At 36.0% G+C, this 22,970-nt stretch overlaps 1 protein-coding gene across 2 annotated transcripts in view; it reads left to right on the forward strand.

The window, feature by feature from the left end:
* The window catches only part of LOC106872940 (ubiquitin-protein ligase E3C), a 75,618-nt gene that overhangs the window by 36,626 nt on the left and 16,022 nt on the right, over positions 1 to 22,970 (forward strand). The window contains exons 11-20 of one of the 2 annotated variants that reach the window (XM_089366586.1): positions 2,916 to 3,002; positions 5,430 to 5,584; positions 6,909 to 7,165; positions 9,279 to 9,383; positions 11,512 to 11,581; positions 12,704 to 12,801; positions 14,670 to 14,811; positions 15,366 to 15,610; positions 16,709 to 16,833; positions 21,517 to 21,607. In XM_089366586.1, coding sequence (XP_089222712.1) covers positions 2,916 to 3,002; positions 5,430 to 5,584; positions 6,909 to 7,165; positions 9,279 to 9,383; positions 11,512 to 11,581; positions 12,704 to 12,801; positions 14,670 to 14,811; positions 15,366 to 15,610; positions 16,709 to 16,833; positions 21,517 to 21,607 — 1,375 coding nt within the window. The remainder of the gene's footprint in view (positions 1 to 2,915; positions 3,003 to 5,429; positions 5,585 to 6,908; positions 7,166 to 9,278; positions 9,384 to 11,511; positions 11,582 to 12,703; positions 12,802 to 14,669; positions 14,812 to 15,365; positions 15,611 to 16,708; positions 16,834 to 21,516; positions 21,608 to 22,970) is intronic. The other variant, XM_089366587.1, reaches the window with a different exon arrangement.

Genomic DNA, 22,970 nt, shown 5'->3' on the forward strand with positions numbered 1-22,970 from the left:
TGAAAATGAGTTTACAGAAACTGTGCGAAAGCTCAACTGATAGATTGTATCTGCAATTTGCAATCAACTTTGTCACTCATAATGTCATTGATTCTACTTGAGGATTAGATTAAGAGTATACATGTCTGTGGAATACTCAACCACTTACATGTTAATTCAATGCATGGGTAGTTCAGTTGATCAAACAACTGGTTATTTATCCTTGTAATCAAAAGAAGCCTATTTATTGGTTTATATTTAATGAATTCATTTTTAAAAATTACCTTCTACTGTCTACACTTTGTATTTATCCCATTTCTTTCCACTGTTTTTATCTGTTTCAATTTTCTCATCAATATGACATGGTTGTGTTGTTAAGAGGTTCACCCCTGAACCACTTGGTTAGAGGGATGGTCCCACTGCATGAATGAGCTAACGTTTGACTTGTGAGTGATATTGGTAAACCTGGGATGAGGTGGTGAGGCATGACCTTTGAACATTGGGCCTTACCAAGGCAATAACTTATGACCGAGACCTTTGGAAATATGCTGTACGTGAGAAGACCCGGCAAGCCAAGTGAGACCTAAATCCAAGGTCTCTGCCAGGGATGTAGCCAGCCCACTTATGCGTACCTTCCTTCATTGGACACTAAACTCTGCTTGCGAAGACCTGTTGAGGCAAGTGAAATCGAAATCGAACTAAATTCAACGACTGGCACCCATGCCAACATCGACTCCTTCATTGGACACGAAACTCGGCTTGCAAGGACCTGTTGGGGCAAGCGAAAGTGGAACCGTGATGGCCTTCCTGGCACTTGTGCTGGTGGCATGTTTAAAGATATTCGAGCGAGATCGTTGCCAGTGCCGCTGGACTGGCTCCTGTGCAGGTAGCACGTAAAATACACCATTTGAGCGTGGCTGTTGCCAGTACCACCTGACTGGCCTTCATGCCGGTGGCACATAAAAGCACCCACTACACTCTTGGAATGGTTGGCATTAGGAAGGGCATCCAGCTGTAGAAACTCTGCCAAATCAGATTGGAGCCTGGTGTAGCCATTTGGTTCACCAGTCCTCAGTCAAATTGTCCAACCCATGCTAGCATGGAAAGCGGACATTAAACAATGATGATGATGAAACTAAAGAGGGTTGTCATATATGTATATGTAAAAGTGAGTTTGGAGGGATATATTATCCAGGCAGTTACCATATTAGCGCTCGGTTAAGTTCCAGTTAATGACTAACCATAACACTCAGTATCTAACCTCTGTGACTACATTTAGGTGTTAGTCATTCTGTGACTTCCGATGGCTAATTCCATGTTCTCCTCACAGGACAGTAAAAATCGTCAGGAGTGTATATTATAAATAATAATCAAAAATAACACACACAACCATTAAAATGAACAAAGAGCCTTACGAAAACAACAACTTTGATTGTAACCTATTTTAAGACTAAACCTTAACTTCGGACAGTGACTGGTGTGAAGTTGAGGTCAACAGCACATAGCTGTGTGTGTGTAAGTGATTTCTCCTTGTCTTTATGTGTTCACTGGCGATAAACAAAACAACAGCCATGCTAATAAATACAGCTAATGTTATATGCTTAAAGTCAACTACAAAAGCACATCCAGCCTGTTTCATTATTCAGTACACTTGGGAATTATTACTTTGCTTAGAAACAGGTGAGGGTTGGTAGCATCCATTCATAGAAGATCTGTCTCAATGAATTCTGTCTGACCCATGCAAGCTTGGAAAAGTGGATGACAATGGTAATGTAGCAGTGGCTGGCACTATTAACTTGTTGTTGGCACTCCGTTGCTTACGACGTCAAGGGTTCCATTTGATCCGATCAGCGGAACAGCCTGCTCGTGAAATTAACGTGCAAGTGGCTGAGCACTCCACAGATACGTGTATCCTTAATGTAGTTCTCGGGGAGATTCAGCGTGACACAGAGTGTGACAAGGCTGGCCCTTTGAAATACAGGCACAGCAGAAACGGGAAGAAAGAGTGAGAGAAAGTTGTGGTGAAAGAGTACAACAGGGTTCGCCACCATCCCCTGCTGGAGCCTCGTGGAGCTTTTAGGTGTTTTTGCTCAATAAACACTCACAACGCCCGATCTGGGAATCGAAACCGCGATCCTATGACCACGAGTCCACTGCCCTGACCACTGAGCCATTGTGCCTCCACACTATTAATTTATACATTATTTATAATAAGCAATGCTATTGCATACATATGCAAAACTATAGCTAAGTGAGTCGCCTGTCATGGACCCTATAGGACTTGAACATTTGACTATTTTCATAGAATGTTTTGAACTTAGTACTACAAACTAATAAAAATAAATAAACCTTGTCCATTTTACTGTCTTGTTAGCTATATCATCTTGAGGCTACTTTATAACTAAGTGGATTGGTTCATTGGAAAGACAGTACCAATTGTTGTTTATGAACTGTAAGCTTTTGTTGAATTATAATATTCATTCAGGAGTGGGCATCAACTTTTGATAGATCCTTTGCCTGTTTTAATGCAGAGAAAATTTTTTTTCAATAGTGTAAACTACATAATAGCTGCCAGTATATTATACTGTAGTTTCATTGTTTTTAGACAGTAAATTGCAAAGTACACTATACATTTCATTGTTTTTAGTCAGTAAATTGCAAATTTGTAAAGTGGCTCTGAATGCTCCACTAAACATTTTTAGTCCCTTATCCAAACTTTCTCTGAAATTGTACACTTTCTATTGTGTAGTTTTACAAACCAATACATATATTTAGATTTTTGGATTGGTCTTGATTGATTGAAATTTTAATTAATTTTTACTATTAGATGTTCCTGTATTGCTAAAACATCTCTATGACATTTACCACAATTTTCTGCAATAAAATTTATTTTGATAATCTTGATACCTTATTACATTGTACTTGTTCTGTTTCAGATTGTTGTATACTTTAGCTTTCAACATTGATTTTATGAAAAGATTATGGTTAGAATGTACCTGCCGATATTCTATATCAGTTAGTGGGTAAGTACATTTTGTTTTATCTCTTATTCTTTGTTTTATTTACATTTTAATTACTTTTAGATTGTAATAATATTTTTTTTAAATTTAAGCATGTTTACATGTTAAAATTTTTAAAAATATTATTTCCTGATTATTGTCTTAAGTCCAAAAGTTTCATGCTTGAAACATGAGATTTTGTACTGTCTTTATAATAGGTACTTTTTAGGAAAAGAAAAGGGAATTATCTAGTAGAGATTAAACTGATAAGGAAAGCAATTAGTTTAGATGAGATGCAGTTTAGATTTGTTGTAAAATGACACTAATATCCTTGAGTATAAAATGTACTTAACCAAAGTAATATTCTAAAAGTTGCCTGTTTTCCCTTCTTAAAAGGAGCTGTAGATTACAAACTTTTGACTGAAAACTGTTAAGCTGAGAAGCTGCACCAGGTTTCAATCTGATTTGGCATGGTTTCTACAGCTGGATGCCCTTCCTAATGCCAACCACTCCAAGAGTTGTGAGTTCTTTTACGTGCCAGTTAAGAAACACTGGCATCGGTTGTGACTACGATTCAGAATCATTATGCTGAAGCTCATGAAGCAGATGATCAAAGCCTACACAAATGCCAATGTTCTGTGCTTAAGAAATACTTATCCAACCCTTTCAAGCATTGAAAAGCAGACATGACGATAATGAAAATGATGGGGGGAAATTGTTAGTGTTGGAAAAAATTTCATGCAGTATTTGTTCTATCTATTTACATTTTGAGTTCAATCCCTGCTGAAGTCATCTTCATCTTTTATCCTTTTGGGATTGATAGAATGAATACCATTTAAGTACTGGTGTTGGTGATGTCAGTTATTCTTCCCCCCCCCCTCCCCTCAGAATTGCTGGCCTTGTTATTATTATTAAGGCAGCAAACTGATAGAATTATTATCATGCTGAACAAAATGCTTAGTGGCATTTACATTCTAAATTCAAATTTCACCACGGTCGACTTTGCCTGTCATCCTTTTGGACTTGGTAGAATAAGTACCAGTTGGACACTGGTAATTGATGTGCCTCCTGTAGAAAGAATAACCGTTATTATTATCATTATTATTATTAATTAGGCGGCAAGCTGACAGAATCATAAGCACATTGGGTGAAATGCAGAGCAATATTTCGTCTGTTGCTACGATCTGAGTTCAAGCCTAGGTTGACTTTGCCTTTCATCCTTTCGGGTCAGTAAATTAAGTACCTGTGAAACACTGGGGTTGATATAATCGACTAGTCTCCTCCCCAAAAATTTCAGGCCTTGTGCCTTTAGTAGAAAGGATTATTATTATTAATATTAATAAGATAGCGAGCGGACAGAATCACTAGCACACTGGGCTAAATGTTTAGCAGTATTTTGCCTGTCGTTACATTCTGAGTTCAAATTCCACTGAGGTCACTTTTGCCTTTCATCCTTTCAAGGTTGATAAATTAAGTACCATTGAAACACTGGGGTTGATATAATCGACTAGTCCCCTCCCCAAAAATTTCAGGCCTTGTGCCTTTAGTAGAAAGGATTATTATTATTATTGAGTGAGAGAGCAGTGCATGCCATCAAAGTGACACTGGGGTGAAATATATGAAGCCCAGTATACCTATCATGACTACCCATCATGATAAGAGTACACTAGGTACATGCATCACAACCATATGTGGTCAACATGGTGATCTCATATCAAGATAAACAGTGCATGACCTTGCAGGTGGGGGCCCAGTTAGAATTTTCTTCAGGTTGAGTAGCCCATCCTACTCAAAAGGTCCCTGAATAAGGGTTGTTTACGGATGTTGAATGAAACACCCATGTTTCCAAAGGTGAATTATTCAAACCCCAAAGAATTCCTCTCAACTTATGGCTATGGTGCTCCCCCACTACTTCTGCTCGTGATCAGAGATACACATATCGTTAGCCACTAAGGGACATGCTCAACTGGTGATGGTCAAGCAGATCTGTAGTATTGAGCAGAATATTTGCTGTAGCCCATCTTTTATACCAAGACGAAACAACGTACATGATAACTCTTCCAATCAATGAATATCAAAAGCCATGAGAGCTACTGCCTGGTACTGTATCAGGGCATTATTTTATTATTATTTAAACTAAAATTTAAATGAAACTTTAAATTAAACATTTGCAAAAAGAAATTTTTGTATTCAACACTGAAAATGTTTTTCCAAGGTTTCATTTCATAGAAAGTTTTTCCACTATAGTTTCTTCTACAAGCTAAAAGTATTTTGTCTCTGCTTAAAGGTTAAAATCTAATTATTACTGCAATAACTTAAAATAATGGCTCAGCAGATATGGTACCAGATTTCATGGTAATTGGTGTCAGCTTGTTCTACTGGAGACATTGTATTGCACTCCCAGGCCATGCACTTGATTCTATCTGCTTAAGTTTTCATATTTATTTTCAGAACAAAAATCTCTCTCATCCAAATACTAGCCCGTGGTCAATCATTGGCTGAAAGTGATATTCAAGTTATTGTTCCTTTGCTATCTGTGTTTTGTGCTGCATTCAGCCATTCTCTCCACACACTACATGATGCAGAGTTTTATGGAGACAATGAAGGTAATATTTCAGAGGTTTGCTTATAATGTCCTTAAGTTTAAAATGTCATGCAAATAATTTCTTTTTTGATTTTGTTTTTATTGGCTAAACTGGCAATATGACCATCCCCAAGTACAACAACATATATATATATATATATATATATATATATATATATATATATATATATATAAATACACACACACATATATATATATGTGTGTGTGTGTGTGTGTGTGTGTATGTATATGTGTCTGTGTGTAAGTATAAAAGAAATGTTAATATGAAAGATGGGTTGAACAGGCTTTATTACAAATCACTACATTTGTTTGAATGCATCATTATCCACTGTTAATTGCTGAACATTTTATATATTATACACAATATTGCATTAACATGATTCAAGAATAACTGTATATATGCACGTCCTTGGGCAACCAGGGTCAAAGCACTGTTTTGGAAAGTGCACTATAATATTATTACCAATATGTATATATGTATATATATATATATATATATATATGGGAGAATATACAAAAAATAACAACAGACGAGGACAGGTGGTGTAAATAACAAAAGTATATATTAGTATGACGCTCGGGAATACGGAAAGTCTTTGACGTTTCGAGCTACGCTCTTCAACAGAAAGAATACGGAGACAAGGAGAAAAACACGGAGAAAAAAAATTGAATAGTGTTCAGTCAACGGTCAATCATAATAATATATATATATAGTCCAACCCATGCTAGCATGGAAGGCAGACGTTAAATGATGATGATATATGTATGTATATATATTTATATATACATATATGTATGTGCATATCTTTATATATATATATATATCATCATCATCATTTAGCATCAGTTTTCCATACTAGCATGGGTTAGACAGTTTCACTAGAACTGATAAGGCAGAGAGCTGTACCGGGCTCCAGTCTGGGCTGGGTTGGCTTGGTTTCTATGGCTGGATGCCCTTCCTAATGCCAACTACTCCAAGAGTGAAGTGGGTGTCTTGTACATGTCACTATCATGGGTGCCTTTATACTTGTCATGTATGTGTGTACTTGCATACTTATTTGTTTGATGCAGTGTTATCTTTATTAAGTATTTAAAAGTTTATTTTATTATTTTGTGTCTTTCATTTCATATCAGATAATTCTTTTCACCATAAGAGTATTTGATTTAATAGTTTTGAAGAGTTTTGTTGTCGTATCAGTTTTCTCCATAATTTAGCAATATTTATGAATATTCTTATAATCAGTCTATTGGTATTCTAAATACAATACAAATTAGAAGATATTTTGTTAGCTAAAAATTTTTTTAGTCCTGTTTTTTTTTTTTAGAAAAACATTTTTCTATTTCAGTGGAATTCAAGGATGAACGTGTAAAAAAATCTACCAGTATGCCTTTTTCTCTCAATGAACTTGTGCCAATGAGTTTAACTTTGCGTGATATATGTTTAGGAATTATTGAACTTGCGAGCCCAGAATCAAAAGTGTTTTTAAATAAAGATTATCAACAAGCATTTAGTAAAACCGGTATTCAAGTTGCTAAAGAAGAGAATTTACTTCGGACTCAACTCTGGCGACATTTATTTAAAGTAAGTTAGATTTCAGTACTTTTTTTTTTCATCCCTAAGAGATTAATTTCTTATCATGCATGGTCTGCTATTAATTGCTTCTTGTCAATTTTTACAATGAACTATTCCAAAAAAGCCTTTATAATATATATGAACACAAATACCTTAAGTCAACAAGGTAGTGGAGTAAAAAAAACTCTTTGCTTTTAAAATAGGTTTATTATCATCATCATCATCATCATCATCATTTAACATCCGTTAACCATGTTGGCATGGGTTGAACAGTTTGACCAGTTGGCAGCTGGGGAGCTACATCAGACCCCAGCCTGATTTGACATGATTATTACGGCTGGATGCCCTTCCTAACACCAGTCACCTTTGAGAGTGTAATGGGTGCTTTTACATGCCACCAACATGGGTGCCAGTTGCATGACACCAATATCTGCCATCACTACAATTTCACTTGGCTTGATGGGTCTTCTTCTCAAGCACAGCATATTGCCAAAGGTCTCGGTCATTTGTCATTGCCTCCATGAAGCCTAACACTCAAAAGGTGCTTTTTATATGCCACTGGCACAGATGCTAGTTACGTGCCACCAGCACAGGTACTAGTTACATGATTTATCACTTAAAGACTTCATATGTTGCTTTCTTTTCCCAAAAAATAAATAGCCATCTTTATAGCACACTTAATATATACCCAGTCAATAGGGCAGTTATTGCAGTATTTGATCTGGGATAGCAAAGTGAAGGCACATGGCTCAGTGTTTAGAGCATCGAGCTTATGATCATGAGGGTGTGAGTTTAATTCCCAGACTGGGTTGTGTGTTGTGTTCTTGAGCAAGACATTTTATTTGATGTTGCTTCAGTTCACTCAGCTGTAGAAATGAGTTGCAATGTCACTGGTGCCAAGCTGTATCGGCCTTTTCCTTTCCCTTGGATAACATCAGTGGCGTGGAGAGGGGAACCTTGTATGCATGGGCGACTGCTGTTCTTCCATAAACAACCTTGCCCGGACTTGTACCTGGGAGGGGAACTTTTAGGTGCAATCTCATAGTCATTCATGACCAAAAGGGACCTTTACTGATCTGGAATTGTATCTCTTATGGACTCATGGACTTGCAAATTCATAAAAAGTGCTATCTCAGGATAAATACTGCTGTAATTGGCCTCTGGACAGTGTCTATACATTTAGTATACTATATATATGGCTAGTTTAAGTAAATGCTTCTTCAATTGTATATACCAAATTTTTGATAAGTTGGGTGGCTTTTTGCAACATCAGTGAATGTTTTAATCACTTAAAAGCCAAAATGCATCTGGTGCTCTTGCTGGTCACTACTAGGATAAATTTTTCTCTCCTCTCTCTCATATTTATTGGGTTTTTAGCAAGTCCGTAAGTGATACATCTCAAATCAAATACTGCAGTAACTGGCCTATCAACAATGTATATACATTAAGTATTCTATGTAAACAGTTATGTTTGAGTTTAACCTTTTGAGACACCCAGTGTTTTGGTATATGTAGTCAAAAAGACCAACATTTTTTTCTATTGAGATACATCTACTGAAAGATGATCTCTGATTAGCCATTACACTTCAAAACCAGTCATTCGCAACATTTGTTCCATTGGGCCAATGGACCAGCCTCCAAGTCCTTTCAGCTTGTATCACTAGGGCCAATCAATCAGCCTGAGTGTCCCAAGAGGGTTAATATTGTCTCAATTGCATATACCAGAAAAAAAAGAAGTTCTTTGATCATCAGTACCTTTAATGCCAATTTTAGTCATGTTTTTCTTCTTTTAACCCATTACCTCCCATAATTCTATTAACTGGAATTTTTTTTATGAAACTTTGATTTCTAGTATAAAACAGCCTTAGAAACACACTGGAATGATCAAAATAACATTTAAGATAGAAATAAGCGAGATATTGGGTGAAAAATTAGCAAACCTCATTTGAATATCAGAGAAATATACCTAGTAGATATAGCAAAAAGGTTAGATATGTGTAAATATTGACAGATAATTACGAAATTTGTTATTTTTAAGTGATCTCATATGAGATCACTGGTAGGTAATGGGTTAAGTTGAACGATATGACAGCTGTTTGTTATTGTTTTTCTTTCTTTTCAGTCAATCTCTACACTAGTAAAGCAGTTACATTCAAGGGATACCCGACGTCAATTCTGCCCTACAAATCATTGGTTGGCTGACCATATACATATACGTACTGATAAGGTAAACCTTTTTTCTGCTAATTTAATATTATAGCTTTTGCTGAAGTGGTGAGCTGGCAAATTCATTGGCACACCAGGCAAAATGCTTAGTGGCGTTTCTTCCGCCTTTACATTCTGAGTTCAAATTCCACAGAGGTCGACTTTGCCTTTATTTTGTGGGGTTGATAACATAAGTACCAGTTGAGCATTAGGGTCAATGTAGTCGACTTTCCTCCTCCCCTGAAATTGCTGGCCTTGTGCCAAAATTTGAAACCTGTATTATAGTGTTTGCTGTAATACATATTATTTATATTTTTTTTAATATATTTTGATGAGGTTTTCTTTTTTCTATGTTACCATTGTTTGAGCCACATATGAATTCAGACAAGTATTTTATCTTGAGATAATTTTCTTAAACATAATTCTTTTAAATATTTTCTCTCAGTACACTAAAAAAAATTAAGATTTTTAATTTTATCAGAATGAACTCTTTTGACATAGTCTTTCATCTTTAGGCTTCATAGTACTGTTACTAAAAGCTTTCTTCCACACATCAGATACATAGACATTGTTGATACAAATAATGATATAAATTCGAATTTTAAATATTCTTACAAATACTGCCAGCAATTTTTACTAGTGATAGTTGCTATTGTGGATGCAAAATTAAAAAAAAAAAATAAATAAAAAGAGTAAACTGAAAATTGCTTGACATTGAAACCACTCTACTATAAAGGGGCAATAAATTCACACTAGTATGGAGCATCTCTCTGTTACAATGTTTACATGAAAAGTGTGCACTTGTCCTTAATTGGCTCATCAATCAACCAGCATGTTTACTAGATGTGTGCCAACAATATGATAAGGCAATTTGAATTTCCATATTATATTTCAGATGAACCTTTTTATATTGAATCTTATCCACTGTGAAAAAACAGTTCACTAATAGTTCAGCACCCTTATCAGAATTGTTTCAGGTGTTTTATCAACCCCTTGGATAGTCACGTAGATTCCCCCACCCCCATTTACCACTTTGCTCCTTCCTGTTCTACACATGCACACAGTGTACTTGCTAGAATTAACAACCAAGTCTTTCTCAAATCACAACCTATCATTTCAAAATGAAAACAGCACATTGAATTGTGTAGTCCTATGTACACTGTGTCTGAAAAAAAAGTAGACAGGATGGTCATTTGAATGCATTTGATTAGAAATTTGCCAAATCAAGACTCTATTGGGAGTCTAACCAACATCATCAATAGTCAACACTGTTTTCGGTTGGGTTCAATGTTTGTTTTTTGTTAGATCTATGGTTATTACAATCAAATATTCTTTCTGCTGTTAACTTTTCAAATGTGAAACTAGTTGGTTAACTTGACCCTGTTTTTTTTCTTTTTCTTTTTTTATATTTTTATAGAGGCTTAGTTGTTATTAGTCAGAAGAGAAAGGGCGGGGTCACCTAGATTATTTGGAGTAAGTGGAGAAGTTCTCCAACCAATATTGTCTGATTATTTGCAACTATACATTCTCTGCTAACAGTCTACACCTAAGAACAGATATAGTCCTGCAGGCTTCTTTACAATTTCACTCAAAGATTTGGTTGACACAAGTATATGGTAAATGGTGCCATGCTGTAGGATTGAACCCAGAACTGAATGACTGTGAAATTTCTTAACCACTTAACTGTAGCTCTAAAGCATGTAATCAGCAGTTCAACAGCGAATCAACCCAGTACTTAATGTCTTTTTTTTTTTTTTTGAGCCTGGTACTTATTCTATCGACTTCTTTTCCCAAACTGCTAAATTACAGGGGTGTAAACAAACCAACACTGGTTGTCAAGCAATTGTGGGACACAAACACAAACACAAGCCACCCCCATACACACACACACACACTAACACCAGGCTTCTTTCAGTTTCTGCCTATCAAATCCACACACAAGGCTTTGGATGACCCAGGGCTTTACTAGAAGACACTTGCCTAAGATGTTACACAGTGGGATTGAACCCAGAGCCATGTGGTTGGAAAGCAAACTTCTTACCATGCAGTCACACTTGTGCCTTTTTTTTTTTTTTTTGTGAGAAGTTTTTGTAACTGATTTTATATCATATTCCTTCAGTGCATATTTTTTTCTTCTTTCATTATTATAGCTGTATAATTTACAAGCTGCCAACCTTTATAGTCAACAGCCATTGATGCCATATGTACCAAATGATAGTGGTAAGTTAAACATTTTAACTGAACTTTGAGTTTCATAAATACACTTGCAAAGAAGTTACACATCTTTTAAAATTAGCTGAATTTTTTTTCCTTATTGCTAGGAAGACAGTTTATGTATACTCTATGTACAGTTATGTGTTCACTTGTAATAAATATTATTGTTACCTATCTTGATTAAGGCTGGAAGATAACAGAATCATTATCACACCAGAACATAATGTTAAGCAACATTTTTTCTGTCTCTTTATGTTCTGAGTTCACATACCATTGAGGTTGGTTTTACGTTTCATCCTTACGAGGTCGATAAAACAAGTAAGTATTGGTTGAGCTCAGGGGTTGATGTAATCAACTAGCCCCCTCACCCCCAAATTTTGGCTCTTGTGTCAATAGTAGAAAGAATTATCTATATTAACTTGCTATTGTACAGTCAATAGTTTCCTGATTGATAATCATAGTAATAATCCTTTCTATTACAAGCACAAGGCCTGAAATTTTGAGGGAGAGGGATAGTTGATTGCATCAAGTCCAGTGTTCAACTGGTATTTATTTTATCAATAAAATACACCATTTTGAGCGTGGCCGTTGCCAGTACCGCCTGACTGGCCTTCGTAGGATTTTCGAGCGAGATCGTTGCCAGTGCCCCTGGACTGGCTCTTGTGCAGGTGGCACATAAAATACACCATCTTGAGCATGGCTGTTGCCAGTACCGCCTGACTGGCCTTCGTGCGGGTGACACGTAAAAGCACCCACTACACTTTCTGAGTGGTTGGCGTTAGGAAGGGCATCCAGCCGTAGAAACTACTACTACTACTACTATTATTATTATTATTATTATTACTACTACTACTACTACTACTACTACTACTACTACCACTACTACTACTGCAAGCTGGCAGAATTGTTTGCATAATGGTCAAAATGCTTAATGGCATTTTGTCAGTTTTTACATTCTGGGTTCAGATTTTGTCAAGATCTACCTTTCATCCTTTCAGAGTCGATAAATTAAGTTCCAGTTGCGTTGGGGGTCAGTGTAATCAACTTGTCCCTTCCCCGCAAAATTTCAGGTTTTGTGCCTATAATAGAAAGGATTATTATTACTATCAATTATTTATTTTTGTGCAGGTCCAGATTCAGGACCACCACTATCAGGAAGGGACATCTGGAACCTTATCATCCTTACTGAACTGCCATTTGTAGTGCGTTTTACAGAAAGAATTAAGGTATGTTAATTTACAAGTTTAATATCTTATTTAAATTTTAAAATTTATTCTTAATGCATGGCTGTGTGGTAAGAAGCTTGCTTCCCAACCACATGGTTCTGGGTTCAGTCCCACTGTGTGGGATTTTGGTCAAGTGTCTTCTACTATAGCCTCAGGCTGACCAAAACCTTGTGAGTGGATTTGGTAGACGGAAACTGAAAGAAGCTTGTCTTATGTGTATGTGTGTGTCTTTGTATCTGTTTTTGTCGCCTCACCACCACCACCACATGACAACCAGTGTAGGTATGTTACATCCCTATTACTTAGCAGTTTGGCAAGAGAGAACCAATAGAATAAGTACCAGGCTTTAAAAAATAAGTACTGGAATCAATTCATTTGACTAAAAATTCTTCAAGGTGGTGCCCCAGCATGGCTACAGTCTAATGCCTGAAGCAAGTCAAAAGATAAAGATACAATGGCAAAGAATAATTTTATTAGGAATACACATATGATTAAATGATACTGTAGCATCTCCCATTATTCTGGCAAAACTTTTGATATGCAAGGTGAAGTTATGAAAGATTGGGAATAGAAAAGAGTCTGAATCCCAAAGTTCTTTCATGATTTGCTGAGATCAGTAGATAAGCTCTGTTCGGGATTAGGTTACTCATATTTAGAATGTTTGTGATTTGAGAGTGAACTGATGTTGATTCATACACGAAGATATTTTGCTAGTGGTACATGTGTTACAATTACACATGCTTTGTTTGCCTTTAAGCCAAGCAGTTGGTAAACTACAGCCCATAGCTTCATTTCATCTGGCCCATTGACTTTATTGAATATGTGATATTGCATACAGAAATTCTATATTTTCCTTATCTTTGGTTAGTGAACAATAAAATTGAGTATTGGAAAATATATCAAATGTTTCATTTTTGTAATGACCTCAGATGAATCAACATTTTATAGAAATAGAGAAAAGGAGAAAAAAAATGTAAGTTTTTTTCAGTAGTAATATTTTAAGCAATAAATGTTTTCATCTACCTTAATGAATGGAGCCGCAGATACTAACAGCATCTCATGTGAACTGTTGCAATATAGTTTATATGAAACATTGAGTCTGAGAAAGGAGGGAGTGACAAAAAAAAAATGTTTGATTGTCCATTGAGTAAAGCAAGAAAACGAGCAGGTACCACATTTACTCTGAATCCACAATCGCTACCATTTGGCCTAACTAAAATCCTATTAATTCTTCACTGCTTGCCACTTAGGATTTTTATGTCATTAAATGTGTAATGATTCCTTCATTATCACAGGAGATATTTTTAAAAAAAGGCGCTTGTATAATCTTATATGACCATGGTTTCATTTTTTTTTTTTTATTTGCTTTGTGAGAAAAAGAAATATCCATGACCTTTGTTGTCCCTCCCAGGCTGGTGAAATCAATGTGGTAAATGTTCAGTTTGATTTTTTTGTAGGTTGACAGATGTAGAGAAAACATAGACAAGGAAAATATTTTTAAAATCTTGACTTCTAGCAAGGTGGATTGCTTGAGAAGTGTTTTGTGCAGAGTGTGTTGTGTATGACAGAGCAGGGATGTCAAAAGTAGAAGAGACAGCTGCATTCAGTGGATGTGATTTAAGTGGGAAATGTGTGTAGACAACTGTTCCCTGTTTTGAGGGTGCACAGTCGCTGACAAAATTTCTTCCTCTTGATTCCTTTTCAGCTTTTAGTAGTTTTCAGTCAACTCTCGCCTTCGTCAATTAATTAAGCCAAACAAACAAGAACACCTGTTCACTCATTCTCTTCATCCAATTTGATACTGAACTTTTGAAGAATTCTTTCCTAGAAGTTAAAAGCTACATTTTGTGTACCATTATCTTTTTTAGATCCTCCATCAACATGTTAACCAAGATCGAGAAGAACATCAGTCTGAAATGACCAACTTTCAATTAGGATTATCAATTAATATCAAGATTAGAAGAAACTATATTTATGAAGATGCTTTTGAAAAATTATCAGAAGAGAATGGTAGTTATTGATTCTTTTAATATATACATATATATTACTTGTTCTTTGTTTTAAGAGTCAGTAGCGTTCAGACTAACTGGTCAAAAGGCCAACAGTTTGTACTTAGTCATTAATACTGCATTGTGTTCCTCATAAAAACAGTAACTCTTGTTGACTTGGTAGACCTAGCTATAAAATAGGTGCTTTTGGAAGGCCACCGCTCACTGATGTACATAGCAAGATCACTGTAAAGCAAAACTGATTTGTTGGTGATTTGTTGTTGACATTTCAGTTCTCTTGTTAATTGATAGACAGGCTTCCTCAAGTTTGTTTCAGTAAGAAAGCACCTAAATATATGGAATAAACTAAAGCACAAGGAACATTCTAGTATTATGAATAAAGATTTAAAAAAAGAGAAGTATTATAACAGACTCTGTGTTGTAAAGTATTGTATAATAGTCATTAACCTCAAGGTTGTATTGATTTCTTCATTGAACCTCTTTGATGAAAATTTCTCATATTTTTACAACTTATGTAATGTAATTGCTGTATACTGGAATTTCTCAATAAATCAGAACCAAACCTGAAGCTGCGGTTACGAGTAAGATTGGTGAACTCTGCTGGTATTGATGAAGCAGGAATTGATGGTGGAGGTTTGTCCCGGGAGTTTTTGTCAGAATTACTGAAAACAGGCTTTGATCCTAATCGTGGATTCTTCAAATACACCAATGACAAACTACTCTACCCAAATCCACAAGCGCCAGCCCTTTTTGAAAATTATACAGACCATTATTATTTCCTTGGGAGAATGTTGGGAAAGGTAAAGTACTTTTCATGTTTCACTGGCTTATAAAATAGTACTAAAAATTTAAATGTCTGAGGTGCATTTTGCTGTTGAAATAATGTAATTTTTAAGACTATTAAAACTTATATATAATTTTTTTTATATTTCCATTGTTTCAGTTAGTTCCCTCTCTAATCATTGTCAAGTATCTTATTCCTCCTGAGTGTATATAGTACTAGGCTGAATTTGAGTTAAGAGTTTTTATTTCCAAACTAAAAGTAATGTTCTTATCCACTCAAATTATATCCATTCTAGCATAAAATCTCTGACTCAGAGATCAAACTGATAGTCATCAACATAATAGACTTCTCTACCTAAATTACCTGCCCTTCTAAAAATTATATAGACCATTATTATTTCCTTGCAAGAATGTCATGGGAAATAAGTGTAATTTTTGTTTATTTTATCTATCAAAAACCAAACTAGAGCATTGGCTTAAAGGGGAATTGTGAACATAAGGGTTTTTTTTTTCGTTTCTTTTCCTACAAAATCATATTAAAGTAAAGATATTAAATCAAGTACATAGTGACAGTAAAAGATTTTCGATTCTATGAGAAACAATGTTTAACAAATACAGATGAATTGGTGCCTGTTGAGATATTCATTATGTAATTCTTGGCACTTTTCATATTTTGGCAAAAAGAAATCCTGGTTTAAGAGAAATTTTTGGAGTGAATTTAAAGAACTTTTATTAATGTGAATAAGGCACAAGGGAATCCAAAGTTTCTGCCTTCAGTGATATAGTTGTATAATAATAATTTTTTTTTTAATGAAAGAAATGTAAACTAAAAGCAAACAAAAGGCTTGATAGTATTGTGGCAAAAGTAAAACTTAAATTTTAAAATGATGTGAAATGAACTAGGTTTTGTTGGAAAGAACACTTACAGAGTCAAGATACATAGCTGTCTACAGTATTTAATGAAATGACCTGGAGTTGAAGGAGTTGTATTTGGTCTACAGACCAAATAAAAGTTAGTGTTTTTATTGTAAATGATAATATTTCATCAACCTCTTACAAAAGCCAAATCACTTTTCATTATTAATGGCATTGACACATTTTGTTCACTCTTCTAGGCCCTCTATGAAAACCTCTTGGTGGAGTTACCTTTTGCTCAGTTTTTCCTCTCGAAAATTCTGAATCGCCATGGAATTGATCTTGACATTCATCACTTGGCTTCACTTGACCCAGAAATGTACAGGTAAGTCTGTTAATCATGTTAGCAAGGCACATCTCTATGGCTGTGTGTTTAAGAAGTTTGCTTCCCAACCACATAGCTTCAGGTTCAGTACCATTGTGTGGCATCTTGGCTTAGTGTCTTCTCCTATAGCTCCAGGCCAACCAAAGCCCTGTGAGTGAATGTGATAGATGGAAACTAAAAGAAGCCCATTATGTATATGTATGTGTGTTTATTTGTCTCCTTGTATTTACATTGTATGGTTATTGTATCTTTCCTTAATACCAGTTCTCATATTCTACTTGTATCTGCATTAGGTCTGCTTAGGAGATTATTGTGTTCTAGCATATGTGCTGCCTCTTAACTATAGGTGCAGGAGTGGCTGTGTGGTAAGAAATTTGCTTCCCAACCACATGATTCTGGGTTCAGTCCCACTGCGTGGTACCTTGGGCTGGTGTCATCTACTATAGTCTCAGGTTGACCAAAGCCTTGGATTTGGTAGATGAAAACTGAAAGAAGCCTGTCGTGTATATATCATCATCATCATCGTTTAATGTCCGCTTTCCATGCTAGCATGGGTTGGACGATTTGACTGAGGCCTGGTGAAACCAGATGGCAACACCAGGCTCCAGTCTGATTTGGCAGAGTTTCTACAGCTGGATGCTCTTCCTAACGCCAACCACTCAGAGTGTAGTGGGTGCTTTTACGTGTCACCCGCACGAAGGCCAGTCAGGCGGTACTGGCAACGGCCATGCTCAAAATGGTGTATTTTATGTGCCACCCGCACAAGAGCCAGTCCAGGGGCACCGGCAACGATCTCACTCGAAAATCCTACGAAGGCCAGTCAGGCGGTACTGGCAATGGCCACGCTCAAAATGGTGCATTTTATGTGCCACCCGCACAAGAGCCAGTCCAGGGGCACTGGCAACGATCTCGCTCGAAAATCCTTACACATGTCACGGGCACAAGTGCCAGAAAAGCGACGCTGGGCACAGGTGCTATCCCGATTTCGCTTTCGCTTGCCCCAATAAGTCTTCGCAAGCTGAGTTTCGTGTCCAATGAAGGAGACGACGTTGGCACGGGTGCCATTCATCGAATTTAGTTTGATTTCATTTGCCTCAACAAGTCTTCGCAAGCGGAGTTTAGTGTCCAATGTAGAAAAGGTGCGCATAAGTGGGCTGGCTACACCCCTGGCAGAGACCTTGGATTTAGGTCTCACTTGGCTTGCCGGGTCTTCTCATGCACACATATATATATATATATATATATATATATATATGTTTGTGTTTGTTCCTCACCACCACCATCGCTTGACAACTGATGCTGGTGTGTTTACGTCTCTGTAACTTAGCGATTCAGCAAAAGAGACCAATAGAATAAGTACTAAGTTTACAAGGAATAAGTCCTTGGGTTGATTTGTTCAACTAAAGGCTGTGCTCCAGCATGGCTGCAATCAAATGACTGAAATAAAAGAATAAAATACTTAATACACATATTCATTAGTATTCTATTGAAACTGCAAGATCAGTATGTAATTGCATATTCCTTATTATGCAATATTTTATAATTACTTTACATTATATACAATTAATGTACACAATACAATATAGAGAATGTGTGCAATGTTTTTTCACATCATTAGTTTTAATTCCTTTGCAAATTAAAAAAAGTAACATCCAAGCTGTAGTTACAATAATATATTATGCTTAAAACTTGGCATAACTACAGAGTTGTACCCCACCAACTTTAGAAGGTCATAACTTTCAGAAAAATGAATATTTTTTAATGAAATTTTCTATGCATATATTACTTATTATGTAGATTCCGAATATACAAAAATTTTCGGTGTTTTAGAATGGGGGTGGGGGACAATTTTCGGAAATTCCAACAGAGTCCACTTAAACTCCTCTTAACTTCCAGGAAAATGAATATTTTTTCCTGAAATTTTCTACAAATATACCTTGATGTATGTACATTTCGACGATGTAGGAATTTTGAAGGAAACAACTGCAGGTTATTTTTGAGAAGCGTTCCCCCACTCGGTGGTGTTTCGGAGCAAGTCGTCCATAATTGTTTCATTTTTCTCTATTATGTACGTATATGCATCCGTAGATTTCTATTGAAGTAATAAGCAGAAAAGAGAAGCCGTCATAAGAAAACTTACGTTAAAAATAACATGCACATGATTTTTTTTTCTCAATAGAAGTAAATTCCAAAGTAAACGTTTCTAGTAGAGAAGTAGAAGAGAACAGAAGCAGCATATTACTTCATTACAAATCTACGGATGCACATACGCACATAATAGAGAAAAATGAAACAATTATGGACGACTTGCTCCGAAACAGCACCGAGTGGGGAACACTTCTCAAAAATAACCTGCAGTTGTTTCCTCCAAAATTCCTACATGCTCGAAATGTACATACATCAAGGTATATTTGTAGAAAATTTCATGAAAAAATATTCATTTTCCTGGAAGTTAAGTGGACTCTGTTGGAATTTCCGAAAATTGTCCCCCACCCCCATTCCAAAACACTTTCATCGAAAATGTTTGTATATTCGGAATCTACATAATAAATAATATATGCATAGAAAATTTCATTAAAAAATATTCATTTTTCTGAAAGTTATGACCTTCCAAAGTCGGGGGGGTACAACTCTGTAGTTATGCCTAAAACTTCCTTCTGTTAAACACTTTATATTTCTTTCTCTCTACCTCTTACTTCAAACTTTTTAACCATGTTATTCCCCTCTTCACATTGTTAACATTTTTCTCTTTCTCCTACTCTTCTCCTCTCACTTCCACTAACAGCATGAGAATGTGGTTAGTGGAAGTGGCCATCTGTTATCTCTCTCCCTCCCTCTTTCTCTCTCATTCTGTCACTCACTCCACCTCCTCCTCTCTTTAGCAAACTAAAGTGTAAAATATGAAGTAACAAATGAACAAGCAGAATTATAGTAAAACCCTAGGAAAAAAAATTTAACCACACGAACGAAGGGAGATTACTAGTTCTTAAATTATACGCCAGAAAAATCTAACGAATTATAAACTACATCACATTAAAAAAAATTTTTTTTCACATAAAAATATAAATTCCTCTCACAAGTAAGTGCACTATAATTTTTTTTATATACCTAATACTTTTTCTTTGAACAATGAAAAGTATATCTTAGTCCATTGAAATGCTAAATAACAACAGTTATAACTTTTCTCTGAATTACATTCTAAAATAATATCATAGTATAAAATATAAAATAACTTTTCCCTTTTTCTCTTTTATTTCTTAATCTTTTTTGTATCTTATACCCCACATAAAAAATCTGTTTCTTCTCCCACTTTTCTCCCATTTTGTCACTTTTCGTTAGTTTTTACCCCCTCATAAAATCTATTTTTTCTCTATACCCTTATTTTTTTACACATAAACATTTAAATTCATCCCTGAAGTATGTAAACAATAACATTTCTTTGAATAATGGAATATCCATATTATAATTAAATGACTACTTTATGTCCCTTAACACTTACATGCCTATTTTTCAAATACATTATAGTATTTTAGCAAAATTTCTTTAGATAATACCTCCCTACATGAACTCGGCATCCTAATAGATTATTGTTTATGTTTGAATATTTGAAAACACAGTCCTCATCTTAGTTATTTCGTTGTTCACCACCAGAAAGTAAGCATCACTCCATGATATTATCTGGACATAATGTGGGGTTATTTTACATCTAACATCACTTAAATGCTGATGATTGAAACCTAATGGCCAGATTGAAAAACATGTAGGATTCTTTTGTTGATTTGGTTCCTTTACATCCTAAATCTTCGTGATACAAATAAAATTAACCAAGTATCCACTATATTTCTTCTCCGGCAAGTGTCTTCTACTATAGCCTCGGGCCGACCAAAGCCTTGTGAGTGGATTTGGTAGACGGAAACTGAAAGAAGCCCGTCGTATATATATATATATGTATGTATGTGTTTGTGTGTCTGTGTTTGTCCCCCAACATCGCTTGACAACCGATGCTGGTGTGTTTATGTCCCCGTAACTTTGCGGTTCGGCATATGAGACCGATAGAATAAGTACTAGGCTTCTAAAGAATAAGTCCTGGGGTCGATTTGCTCGACTAAAGGCGGTGCTCCAGCATGGCCGCAGTTAAAAGACTGAAACAAGTAAAAGAGTGAAAGAGATATATATATACACATATTGGCTCCTATGCTGGTGGCACATAAAAAAAAAGCACCATTCAAGCGTGATTGTTGCCAGCATTGCCTTACCGGCGTGGTCATTGTCAGTGCCGCCAAACTGGCTCCCATGCAGGTAGCTCATAAAAAGCACCTTTTGAGTGTGGTCATTGCCAGAACTGCCTGACTGGCCCTCGTGCCAGTGGCACGTAACAGCACCCACTACACTCTTGGAGTGGTTGGCATTAGGAAGGGAATCCAGCTGCAGAAACTGTGCCAGATCAGATTGAGCCTGGTACAGCCTTCTGTCTCACCAGTCCTCATTCAAACTGTCCAACCCATGCCAGCATGGAAAGTGGACGTTAAACGACAACGATGATAATGATGATGTTGATATATACACACACACACATATATTTTCTTTCATACATAAAATTTCAAATGAATATAACCATATAACATCAGCTATAATGAAGTCTATATTCTCATTATTTTTTTTTCTTTCTTTCTTCTCTCACAGGAATCTACTCTTTTTGAAGACTTACAAGGAAGATGTAGTTGATCTGGGTTTGGATTTCACTGTCGTTACAAATGAACTCGGAGTTACAAAGGTATTATTGTGTTCATTACTTTTAATGTATAAAATGCTTCATCATACTACTGGAAATGTTTGTATTCTCTAAGGTGTGTGTGTATATATATATATATATATATATATATATATATATATATATATATATATATATATATATATATATATATATATGTGTGTGTGTAGATATATATGTACAGGGATTGGGCAATATAGTGGAAACAGATTAAAATTTCAAGCAAATTTATTTTAATATAGAGTAGGACCACCTTTAGCAGTAATTACAACTTGAATTCTATGAGTTATGGACTCATACAAAGTTTGAATTGTTTCCAAAGGAATTTTTGTCCATTCTTCAGCTAAAACAGTCTCCAGTTCTTGTAGTGATGATGATAGAGGATATTGACTCCTTACTTGTTTTTCTAAAATGCACCATAAATGTTCAATAATATTGAGATCTGGGGCCAGATAAGATGTTCAGCTTCACTAGAATGTCCCTTGTACATGTCATTCAGTAACAACTTTAGCTGTTTGAATGGGTGTATTCTCATCCTGAAAGATTGCATTTCCCACTGGAAACAGTTCCGCAACCATAGGATGAATTTGATCAGATAAAATGCTTAAATAGTCTTGACTATTAATTCTGCCATGAAGGGAAATCATTAGGCCGGCAGATTTCCAAGATATAGCCCCATATAAGTCCAATAGATCTGTCATTTTAATGAATTTTGATTACCTTTTTATTATAATGTCTGAAAAGAAACAGCAATTTTAGCAAAACATATTAAGCAACACTAATAATAAATAAAAAAACATAGAAATATACAAGCTTTTGACGGTTTTATAGATATTTCAAAATTATGAAGCTATGATGCTCAGTGTTTACATTATTTTGTCGAGCCCCTGTAGATGTATTCCAACTAAGATATAGTCTCAGAAAATGGAAATTCACTATTAAGTGATTCTCGTCAATTGCTAAACATGACATCATCATCATCATCATCATCGTTTAACGTCCGCCTTCCATGCTAGCATGGGTTGGACGATTTGACTGAGGACTGGTGAAACCGGATGGCAACACCAGGCTCCAGTCTGATTTGGCAGAGTTTCTACAGCTGGATGCCCTTCCTAACGCCAACCACTCAGAGAGTGTAGTGGGTGCTTTTACGTGTCACCCGCACGAAAACGGCCACGCTCGAAATAGTGTCTTTTATGTGCCACCCGCACAAGCCAGTCCAGGGGCACTGGCAACGATCTCGCTCGAAAATTCTACAGGAGCCAGTCAGGCGGTACTGGCAACGGCCACGCTCAAAATGGTGCATCTCATGTGCCACCCGCACAAGAACCAGTCCAGGGGCACTGGCAACGATCTTACTTGGCTT

This window comes from Octopus bimaculoides, chromosome 19 (assembly GCF_046866305.1).
Source record: "Octopus bimaculoides isolate indiv1 chromosome 19, ASM4686630v1, whole genome shotgun sequence".
Classification (NCBI taxonomy): Eukaryota; Metazoa; Mollusca; class Cephalopoda; order Octopoda; family Octopodidae; genus Octopus; species Octopus bimaculoides.